The sequence below is a fragment of the Myotis brandtii genome, unplaced genomic scaffold (assembly GCF_000412655.1).
Source record: "Myotis brandtii unplaced genomic scaffold, ASM41265v1 scaffold1466, whole genome shotgun sequence".
NCBI classification, from domain to species: Eukaryota; Metazoa; Chordata; class Mammalia; order Chiroptera; family Vespertilionidae; genus Myotis; species Myotis brandtii.
Window position 1 is genome coordinate 92370 of NW_005355270.1, and position 11061 is coordinate 103430.

General features: G+C 60.5%; 2 protein-coding genes across 2 annotated transcripts in view; both read right to left on the minus strand.

Annotated features, from left to right (window-relative positions):
- Positions 1-9: 9 nt before the first annotated feature.
- MC1R (melanocortin 1 receptor (alpha melanocyte stimulating hormone receptor)) lies at positions 10-4791 on the minus strand. The gene has a single exon (XM_014535606.1). The coding sequence runs from the start codon at positions 3690-3692 to the stop codon at positions 2697-2699; it is 996 nt and encodes a 331-aa protein (XP_014391092.1). The 5' UTR covers positions 3693-4791; the 3' UTR covers positions 10-2696.
- Positions 4792-6824: 2033 nt separating this feature from the next.
- Positions 6825-11061, minus strand: part of TCF25 (transcription factor 25 (basic helix-loop-helix)) — a 14401-nt gene continuing 10164 nt past the window's right edge. Inside the window, exons 13-18 of the mRNA XM_014535615.1 lie at positions 10256-10343; positions 9680-9838; positions 9440-9530; positions 9059-9138; positions 7366-7438; positions 6825-7081 (exon numbers count right to left, since the gene is read on the minus strand). Of these exons, the coding sequence (XP_014391101.1) occupies positions 6923-7081; positions 7366-7438; positions 9059-9138; positions 9440-9530; positions 9680-9838; positions 10256-10343 (650 nt within the window). The 3' untranslated portion in view covers positions 6825-6922. The remainder of the gene's footprint in view (positions 7082-7365; positions 7439-9058; positions 9139-9439; positions 9531-9679; positions 9839-10255; positions 10344-11061) is intronic.

Genomic DNA, 11061 nt, shown 5'->3' on the forward strand with positions numbered 1-11061 from the left:
TTGCCAGAAAGGAGGGGCTGGCGGGCTCCAGGGAGGACAATAGAAGGCCCTGGGTCCTTGGACCCCGCCCCGGCTCCCCCTCCGATCCACCGGCTTTGCCAGGAGGGTCTCACCTCCCCACACCCGCTTAGGGACCGACCCCCTCTTCCCACCCCAATGGGTGAGGTGGACGCCTCCCCGCTCCTGTCTGTGCCCGATGGGCCGACAAGGTACTCGAGCTCTTCTGGACCCCGTAGGGGCTGGGATGGGGGGTGGGGGGCAGGTAAAGGCCCAACAGCCAGCGCAGGGCTGAGAAATCCGGAGTCAGAGTGGCTGTGGGTGCGGCGGCGGCTGTGGCTGTGGCTGTGGCTGTGAGTTTCGCTGGCCCCCTCTGCAGTGGGGGAGCCACCCCCTCCTCCCCCGCCGCTGCCGCAGATTACACACGGGTCTTGCTGTGTGCGTCCCCCCCTCCCCCGTCCCCCCCGCAGGTAGCACTGCTCAGGGAATATTGTGCCGGGAACTGTCATGAGGACACACCACGAGGGGCCGACAGAGTAGGGGTGTGCAGTCCTTTCTTACTCCCTGATGTCACCTGTGGGTCTGGACCCTTGGTCCACGTGGGGCCAAGGCAGTGGGGGCAGGGGCGCATGTAGGAGCTGTGTGTGCACCAGGTTCAGGTTCCTGCAGGGAAAACTGGGGAAGGACCCACTGTCGGAAGAGCCGGGAGGGGACCCTCCCGTGAACACAGACACCACCACACAACACACACAGACCCACGGCTTCCTGTTCTCCGGGGCTCAGACACCACGTGAAGACGCCTTAGAACAGGTCCTTCTGATGTTTCAGGGACAAATCCTCCAGGAGGGCACCCAGTCGGCTGAGCGAGCTTGCGGGCACACCTGTGTCCGGAGTGTGTGCCAGGAGGGGCCTGGCGGGGTGTGGCCGTGTCCAGGCCCCTCTCTCCGCCCTCTCGAAGCTCCCCAGTTTGGCAAGCCTGGAAGTGGGTCTTTTGTTCTCAAGAGAAGCCCCTCCCCCACAGTGTCCATGAGGTGGCTTCCTGTGGTTGGCTTCTGGCCACTGGGGCTCCGCCCTGTCCCCATTCAGGGGGTCCTTGGTGAGCATTTGGCTCTTCCCTGGAGCCGGCTGTGCCTCCCTGTCTGAGCAGCAGAAGCTTTGCAGCATCCCGTAGGCCAGGACCCGTCACCGGCTGGCCTCCCTGTGGAATGGCATCGGACCAGGCTGGCTCCCCCTCCATCCCCAGAGGGCTCAAGGCTGACTCACCATCCTGTCCATCTTCCAGCAAAGGCTGGGCCTGCCGGGAACCAGTTCCCAGCACCAAGGCCAACAGTCAGGGCTGGAGCTGCCAGCACGGGTGAGGTGGGGACTGGTCAGGCGGCTGCAGACGCATCTAGAACTACCTGGGAGTTGGCTGATGCCATCACTTTCACCTCCACTGAGCCTGTACCAGGAATAGGGCTGACTGCATGCTCGGCGTCTGGAGGAACCAGTGGCTCCCCAGAAAGAGGCCCAGGGTTTTAGCACAGGGAGGACCCAAGGGCCCTCAACACCGTGTAGCAAGGGCCACCCCAGATACCAATCCCAGGGACACCGCCTGCAGTCACTGGACAGCCTCGCCCCATTCTGGGCGGCCTTGCCTCAAATATCTGCCAGGGCTGGTAGTGCTGGAGGAACGAGAACCCCAGTCCTGACCCACCCTGCACCTTGGACCCCCTGGGGTGACCCAGAGCAGGTGAGGCCCGCTGTGCTCCGGCCAAGGTCACAGTGGGTCACAGAGGTCCTGCTTCTGCTGCAGCTGAGGGCAGCCTGGACCATTCAGCCTCTTCTCCATAGAGGTGCCCGGGGGCAGGACTCCACCCTCCAGCTGCCTGAGGCCGGGTTCGCATACACGGAGAAGGCAGACAGCATCAGAGCAGGTGCAACTGGGCTGGGGGGCTTCAGGCATGCTGGGTCCTTCGGGGGTTCTGGGATATTCTCCTCCCCCTTCATCACTCCCACCAGGCCCCTCCACGTCTCCTCCACCCTCAAGCTTCAAGCACCTTTGGAATGAGCCAGTGTAGATGGCAATGGAGCTGCTCCAAGCACACCATTTATTCCCAGACGCTTCCCGGCCCTGTGACCCTGGGTGCTGGTCACTGATTCGAACTAATGGCTGTGCCTCTGCCTGAGCAGGCAATGGCAGGCACTATCTGAGGGGCATGTGTGGTGCAAACAAATGGGCCGAGCCCCCAGCTCTCCAGCACCATGAGCCCGAGAAGAGATCAGCCCCATGCCCACTACGGCTCCTGCGGACACGTCTCTCTGCCGGGGACAGGACCTCACTCCTTCCCTGTGAGGCCGGGTCCTGCTCATTACAGTCCCTTCTCCTGAGGTCCTCATCGAGAGAGCGGCACTCTGCCAGCCCGTGGACTTCTCCCCATGGGCAGGGGCCCAGTGGGTCCTCGCCTATCTCTGGGTGCAGGTGGACGTCTCCCCGAGTGGGCTGTGTCTGTCCAGGAGTCCAGGCCTGCCCTGTGCCTGTGGCCCCATCTCCCCAGCCTCCTGCATCCCCCACAACTCCTGGAGATTTTCTGCTGATGCCTCTCTGGCCCAGAGGGTCCGTGTGCCCACACCTTCGGAGATCATCTAGCCCGTCCTTTCTGGCAAGTGACTGCCACCCCCTCTGCCCAGCACCTGGCCTGAGCCCTCGGGCACCGCCCTCACCAGGAGCACTGCAGCACCTCTTGGAGCGTCTTCCGGAGCTCCGGGCTTCGGAAGGCATAGATGAGCGGGTCCACGATGGTGTTGCAGATGACGAGGGCCAGGAAGAGGTTGAAGTTCCTGAAGATGCAGTGGCAGGTGGGGTGTTGAGGACAGAGGACGATGAGCAGGAGGTGCAGGAAGAAGGGGCCCCAGCAGAGGAAGAAGATGCCCAGCAGGGTGGTGAGAGTGGCAGCCCCTTTGAGGCCGAAGCCCTGGGGGGCAGGGCGCTGCCTCTTGTGCAGCCGGGCGATGCCGCGGGTGTGCTGGCACGCCTGCACCAGCATGCGGACGTACAGCACCGCCATGAGCGCCAGCAGGGCCACAAAGAAGCTGACCAGACAGAGCAGGACGGCTGTGTGGTCGTAGTAGGCGATGAAGAGGGTGCTGGAGACGACGCTGGCCACCCAGATGCCCGCGATGGCCCGCCACACCCGGGGCAGCGTCACGATGCTGTGGTAGCGCAGTGCATAGAAGATGGAGATGTACCGGTCCACGGCGATGGCGGCCAGGAAGCAGAGGCTGGACACCATGGAGCCACAGATGAACACGTCCAGGACGTCATCCAGCTGCTGCACTGCGGTGGCCTGGGCCACCAGCGCGCCCGCCTCCAGCAGCAGCACCACGGCTGTGCCCAGCACGTTGCTCACGCTCACCAGCAGGTCCGATACGGCCAGGCAGCAGATGAAGAAGTACATGGGCGAGTGCAGGTTGCGGTTCTTGGCGATGGCGGCCACCACCAGCACATTCTCCACCAAGCTCACCAGCCCCAGGCTGAGGAAGAGCCCGTTGGGAATGGACACCTCCAGGCACCAGGTGCCCGTCTGGTTGGGGGCCAGCCCGAGGTGGGGGGTGGCTGGGGAGGTGGAGTTGAGGATGCCCAGCAGCCTCCTCTGGGGGCCCTGTGCCAGCATAGTCCCACCAGGAAGCAGGAAGGGGCCTCCCGCGACGGGCATCCGCTCAGCTCATGGTGTCCCCAGTGGGGCCCTATGCACCCCCGGGGCCCTCTCACACTCACCCTCTCCCTGGCTGGACGGATGCTAGCCCAGGTGCCCCCGCTTCTCGACCAACCTGGTCACTTCCCAGCCAGGACCCCAAGCTCCGCAGCACCAACCCTCTGTCCCTCGGCCCACTTCCCACCTCTCCCCTGGGGTGTGGTCGCTCAGGCCCTCACATTTCTATGCCTCCTGCCTCCCAGGCCAGGCAGGACTGCGGTCCAGGAAGAATGGAGCCTTTCTCTACATGCTTCACGTCGTCCGCTCAGCCCCTCCTCCTGAGGGCTGCCACATGATGGGCGTGTGCCCGGGGATTCATCAGAGAGCACCCTGGGCACCCCTGCTGCCACCAGGCGGCTTCCCAGGCCCCAACTCCGGGCACAGCTGACATTCCCCTTCCTGCTCACAGCCACTGCAGTGTCACCAGTGTTCTGCCAGCCAGCGCCCAGTCAGGCCTCGGCTCCAGGCGCCTGTGTGGGGTGTCTTCTCGACCTGACCTGCCAGAGAGGCAAACACCACCTCCTGGAGGCCTCCGGTTCCTGAGGCCAGCCAGTGCTGCTCTGCCCGGAAGCGTCTTTGGCCTTTGGCCGTCCACCCCCACTCCCTGAGGGCAGCTCGTCCCCAGGCCCCCCAGTCCCTTTGCTGAGTGCTGCCCGAGGACAGCCTGGCCACATGGGCTGGAAGATACGCTGTGTCATTGGGGGGGGGGGGGGGCTCGGACAGAGCTGCCGGCAGCCCCATTGCTCTGGGGAAGGACGCCACAGGCTCCAAGCCAGGAACCACTTCCAGACAGACCTGTCTCCAGCCACGTGGCCACTGTGGGAACACGGGCCCAGAGTGCCCGTGGGCACCGCGCTGGCCTCATGCCACCCCAGCACTTCCTCACTGATGGCACCTGTGACCACAAACCCTGCTCTGGAGGCCGAGGCAGAAGGGGAAGGGGACAGTGAGGAGACCAGAAAGATAAGTGGCTGGCGGCGGAGATGGGGCCGGGAGGGATTGGGGAGGTCTGTGTTTTTTCTTTTTCTTTTTTAAATTGATTTTTAGAGAGGAAGGAAGAGAAAGAAACTTCAATTTGTTGTTTCACTTATTTAGGCAATCACTGGTTGCTTTTTAAAATTTTTATTTTTATTGTTGAAAGCATTACAGATACTGGTTGATTCTTGTACGTGCCCTGACCAGGGGATCGAACCCACAACCTTGGCATATGGGGATGATGCTCTAACCAACTGAGATACCTGGCCGAGCAGGTCTGTGTTTTGAGTTGTATCTATGATATTCCTGCTCATTCCTTCCCGTCCACCGGCTGCCAGATGGCTTGACGGGCCCATATGAGCACACACTGATGTCCACTTATCGACATTAATCACTCCTTCCAGCGCACAACTTATGGTACAAAGCTCTCCCCCCCTTTTTTGAAGCACGTCACAGACACACCGTATAAATACGCAGGGTGGCGGACGCCCCGAGCTAGGTTTGTGCCTCCTCAGCATGGAGACGCCCCAACCACACTGGTCATCGGGGCAGCTCCCAACCCATCACAGTGCCGCTGGGCGCTCCTGCCGTCCCTCTGGGTGACACAGGAATTCCGTGGCCGAGGCAGATCTCCGCTTTGGTAGGCTCGGCCAAACCACTTTCCACACGGGGACCAGGTGCGCTTCTGGAGGGTGCAGCCCCCACTCCCAGGTGTGGATGGAATGACGGGCCTCTCCAAGCTCCACAGGCAGCAGCACAGGACGGGCCCCACCGCACACCCCCTCCCACCCTTTGGTGGAGGACCCCAGGGGGCCCCAGGGCAGGAACATGAGGCTGTGCTGTGGCAGGAAGGTGGTCCCAGCAGCTGTGAGAGTCCACGGTCCCTGCCACACCTCCCAGGGCTCCACTGCTGCTCCACGCCCCCAAGAGCTGCCTTCCAGCCCTGGGATGGTGCCCGCTGGGTGAGCAGGGCCCTGCCCACCACACTTCAGGGATGCTATCATTTCCGGCCTATAAATGAGGCCTTTGAGGTGGCCAGTGCCCCCACCCCAGCCTGAGACTTCAAAGGGCATGAGACTGGGCAGCCGTTGGCAGGTGACCACAGCCTTCTTCCCGGGAGGCCTCAGGACCCCATTGGTTCTAATTGCACTCGCCTGTCGGGGACGCTGTGGGAGGGAGACAGCAGATACAGCCGAGTTGGGAAAAATCAACTTTGTGATTAGTTACGGTCATGGGGGAAATGTCTACGGAAATCACAGATAATCCCGAGGCCATCTGAATCATTCGCTCTCTGGTGCCCCTGGGAGATGGCGTGAGGAATGGCAATGGACACAAGAGCACGTCCCACCATGAGACCACGAGCCTGACTCACACGTGAGGAGGCTGTGAGAACAGGAAGTCCCTCAGTCTTGTTACTGTTGTCTCCCCAGCACCAAGAGGCACACAGTGGGCACGCAACATGTGAGCATTCAGTATGCGAGTGAGCTCCACGGGGAAACGGGGGCATGGACAGCTCAATGAAGGGGTGCATGTGTCCAGCCCAGCCACACCAGTGGGGTAGGCTCACAGCCGTGCAGCCTGCCCCGTGGCTCTCTGCGCAGTGGGATCTCAGGAAGGGCTGGCCCAGAGCTGGATCAGTGTCTTGGTTCAAAGGTGGTCTGGTTTCCCTTGAACGTGGGGAGGTCAGGGCCGGGAGGGTGCCCTGCAGACAGGATGCTTCCAGCTCACAACCTCAGTGCCCTGGATCCTTCCAGAACCAAACAGGCTCCCGAGTCACAGCAGCCTGGTGTGGTTCTCAGCAGCCAACCTGCCAACAAGCCTGCCTCCATGTTCTGGTCACGCTGCAGATCAAATGCCCCTAATCTCTGCCGTCCATTCCTGAGCCATCATCTCGCAGGCTCCCCTGACTCAGTGTTTTCCAATAAAAACGTTGTGTCGGACTGGAAAGACCCGCCTGTGTGCCCAGCCCGGGGACCTGGTGCCTGCCCTCCCGCCCTGGACCTGCCCCAGGGCCGACAGAAGCACACAGGGCCCCTGCCTCACGCTGGGCACGGACCCAGCTTGGGAAAGAGCTCACATGCGCAGGCATAACGTTCACGTGTACAGGAGAGACGGGGAGGCAGACGGACATGGCATTTTTACTTCAGGGAACTGGTCAATTCTGACCAGACAGATCAGGAACATAATTGTACAGTGTGGGTGTGGCAGCTGTGTGCTCAGTCCCACTCCCCGTCCCCCTCGGCGTGGTCCTCATGCGGAGCCTCTGGGTCATGGAAGTGAAAGGTGGCCATCATGTCTCGCACAGCCAGCATCAGCCTGTTCAAGCCCTGGTTGTGGTCCAGTCCCTCGGCCCCTCCGTCCTCTTGCCTCTCCCCCTGTGGCAATGAGACCCATCTGAGCAGGGCTCTCTGGGCCCCGGCACGCCCACGGAGCTCAATCAGACCTGTTGAGGCAGCAGCCCCTGGAAGCCATATACACGCATCTACCTAACAAGGCCAGGCCACCAGAGTGGGATCCAGCAGCCCTGCTGACTGAGGGGTGTTGTGTCCCATTGGCAGCCACGCCCAGCTTCCTAGGCAGACTGGGTGCTCTGGACAGTCACACCTGAAGGGACTGTTGCACCCAGTGGCCAGCAGAGAGGCCAGGTGAGCTCACCTACCTCCATGGTGTAACTGGGCAGAAGTGACCGGAAGAAGAGGGCGATTGTGTTTCCATGGCTGACGGGGCTCAGCCTGAAAGAGAAAGAACAGTGAGGAAATGAAGCAGAGACAGAAAGGCCGCAGCTGGAGAGACGGGGCTGAGCTGGGGCCTGGAGCCCCAGGGGGCAGGCAGCCACAACTCACAGTCAGCTCAGGGGTACTGCCGGCACCCAGAGCAACGGGGAGACTGTTCCCGAGCCAGGGGCTGGCCCTTTATAGCCTGGCTTGTTGAACCAAGTGGAAAGCATAGCCCACCACAGCCAGGTGCCTTGCTTATAAGCAAAGATTTGGTTGCAAAGTGTTCTTCAGCACTCGGGAAACTGGTCATAGAGAGATTCCGGCCCAGGCCAGGGTGGCTCAGTTGGCTGGGTGTTGTCTTGTGCACTAAAAGGTTGCCAGTTTGATTCCCAGTCAGGACACATGCCCAGATAGCAGCAGGCTCCATTCCTAGTGGGGTGCGTGGAAGAGGCAGGTGACTGATGTTTCACTTTCACATTGATGTTTCTCTCTCTCTAACAATCAATTAAAAAAAAAAAAAAGCGGCCCTAGCCGGTTTGGCTCAGTGGATAGAGCATCAGCCTGTGGCCTGAAGGGGTCCTGGGTTTGATTCTGGTCAAGGGCACATGCCTGGGTTGTTGCAGCGATCCCCAGTACGGGTGTGCAGGTAGCTGACCAACGATTCTCTCTCATCACTGATGTTTCTCTCTCTCTCTCCCCCTCTCCCTTCCTCTCTGAAATAAATAAAAATACTGTATCTTAAAAAAAAAAAAAAAAAAAGCGATTCGAGGGCAAGTATTAAGGGAAGGCCCCTCCTGGTGAAATGAGGTGCTGCGACCCAGCTCTAGGAGACACGGAGGTGCTGTTCGGCAGTGACCTTTATTTGCTCTGAAAGCTCAAGGTCTACACGGCTGGGGGTGGGGGGGGCAATGCTGAGTCACTGAAGTCCTTCAGCCACTCCTCAGTGCTAAAAGGTCCGGCCTGAGCCTATGACACTGACAATAATTTCCACTGGAGCAGTTTACTGGGAACTGTTACCTATGACTAAGCAATCCAACCTTATACTTTGGTGAGGAAAAAAGGACTTCTACAAAACGTGCTCTTTTGAGATCTGAAAGCTCATGCTCCCTTAAGTGGGACCACTTGTTGGTGCCTCTTCCAGATCTAGGACATGGTGAGGGCTCTGGGTAGGCAATTCCTCAGCCTTAAAGGCCAGAAGGAGAAAGGGAGCCGTCCACACACACCCAGCAGCTGTGGACGTGGCCCTGCTTCCCTGGCCCAGCCACCTTCCGATGTCACTTCTTTACCTGGCTAGGGCACCCCAAATCTCAGTGTACCCTCCACTCTCAGCAGTTCCTGGTGGCAGTTTCCAGATTCTATACCTGACGTGTTTCCCCCACTGCATTGGACATGCCACCAGGGCAGAGGTGTCCTTACTGCTTCCCACTGTATGTGCAGCACCTGCCACAGAACCTGACAGAGCGATGCTCCTAGTCAGACAAATACATGGAAAGCACCCACGCCTGGAAACGCTGACCCATGACCCCAAATCACTCTGCTCTGAGAGCCTGTGTCTGGAGGAGGCAGCAAGTCCCCGGCCCAAAGCACTGATCTGAGAGCCAGAATGCAAAGGCAGCAGGAGCGGTGGACAGGTACCTTTCTGGCCTGGTGTAGGAGTAGATGGTATCTGAAGGAGGCAGAGGGTCAAAGCCCATCACAGACTGCGTGGTCACATCCTGCAGAACGAGACAGAGAACGGAGATGCAGCCGAGCCCTGTGCTTGCCTCTGCTCCACTCTCCGCGGCCTGTCAGCAGATTCTGGTCTGGATTGGGCCTTTCTGCTGGACTGACCCCAGCGGCCAAGCTGTGTTTACTGTGCCCCAGGCTTTGGGTGAGGGTGGGACACACCATCACCATCACACAATGCCGCAATCTCTGCCCAGGATGTCAGCAGCTCAGAGCAGTAGACTATAGGTTGCGAGGCCCTGAGGGGAGGGGCCAGCTCCCACCAGCTCCCACTGCAGCCCCGCTCCTTACCGGGGGCAGCGCAGCCACAGCTTCTTTGATCTCAGAGAGGACCACGTGACGGTGGATATTTCTGGGCGCACGCTGGTAGAGCACCTTCCGCCTGGGCCCGGGGAGAAAAAAGACAGTCATGGAATGGAGCCCTCCTCAAACCCACATTCATGATCGAGATTCCCGAGTAGAGCGCCCTCATTTTTCTCCTGTGGACCTATCAGGCCAAAAGCTGTCCAGCTGCCCCAGCCCCAGTCTCACCTGTTCTCACACTCTTCCACGGCGGGGTCCCCAGCATCCACTGCCTGTAGGACCTCACGGACATTCTCCTCCAGCCAACTCATGATGGCGGGCTCCTTCCAGAGGAAGTGGGACCGCCCGAGGTACAGGCTCACCAGCTGGCTCAGCGCAGGGGGCTGGCTGCGGGAAGGCAGGGCCTGTAAGCATATCCCCCCACCCAGGTCCAGGCCTCCAGGTGCCTGCTGGCACATGCTGGGCACAGCCGGGGTGTGCCCAAAGCCTGAAGTGAGCGGAGGCTGCCCAGAGGGCTGCCAACCTGGGATATGCCACTGCCCAGAGATGGGGCGCAGGTGCTCACTTCTGAACATTGCATGTGGTCGTTACTAAGTATGAGTTCCTTAACAGGAACAAAAAATACAGAAAGAACATAGGGCACCCATGCCCTGCCCCCCACATCGGGAAGCCTTGTGCTTTGGGCTGCAGGTTGCTCACATGCCGCCAGCTCCATGTCCAACAGGCCAGGCCCGCAGACATGCAGACAGCCTGTACTATGCACATGCCACATCTGTGCCCCTTGGGGGGTCTTCCAGTCTTTACCTTATTTCGGAATTGGGTCCAAAGAAGGGGTGACAGGCGACGGCGGTGTCCGGCCGAACGCTGCAGCACTCGAGCAAGGGCATCAGAACTGCAGGAGGAAGCAGAGGCCGATGGGTCACTCACGCACAAGGGGCCAACTCTGAAGGAGGGTCCTCTGTCCTGCTGTTTCCCAGGGGCCCTGCCTGCATCTAAGGGGACCCACCTGTGATCCCCAAGCATGGATGCCAGACGTTCTCATCCTAAAGACCACACACCCCACCCCTCGGCAGCCCCCTCACAAGGGAGAACCCCGTCTTCCCAGTGACTCCCCAGGAATGGGCTAAAGTAGCATCAAGCTCCGTTCTGACACAGAAGCAGCTTCACAGAAGGACACAGACCTCTGCAGCCCAGTGAGCAGGGGCACCACTGGCAGTTCTGAGGTGCAGGGCTCCACACTCCACCCGAACCCCCTGCTGTGTGCCAACAGCCCCAGGCAGGGGGCCTGGCTGCAGACCACCCTCCTCCACACTAACAGCCACAGCTCCAGCAGAGGGATGGGAGGGTCGGCTCCCTGAGCCTGCTGGGCAGCCAGTATTCAGAGCGGCCAGGCCAAGGAGTGTGTGCAGGGCTGGGGTGGCTGAGGGTGCAGTGTGCTGGGAGCCTGAGCGGCTCGGCCTCCTCCCACCCCAGAGCCCATCTCCCCTCTAGCACCACCTCACACGCCATCCCACTGTCTGTCTCCCTGCCCTGGAACATCAGCCCCAGAGGCGGGAATCTTAGCTGCTGCCTCCTTGTAAAGCTGCATGTGGCGTAAGGCCGCGGGGGCG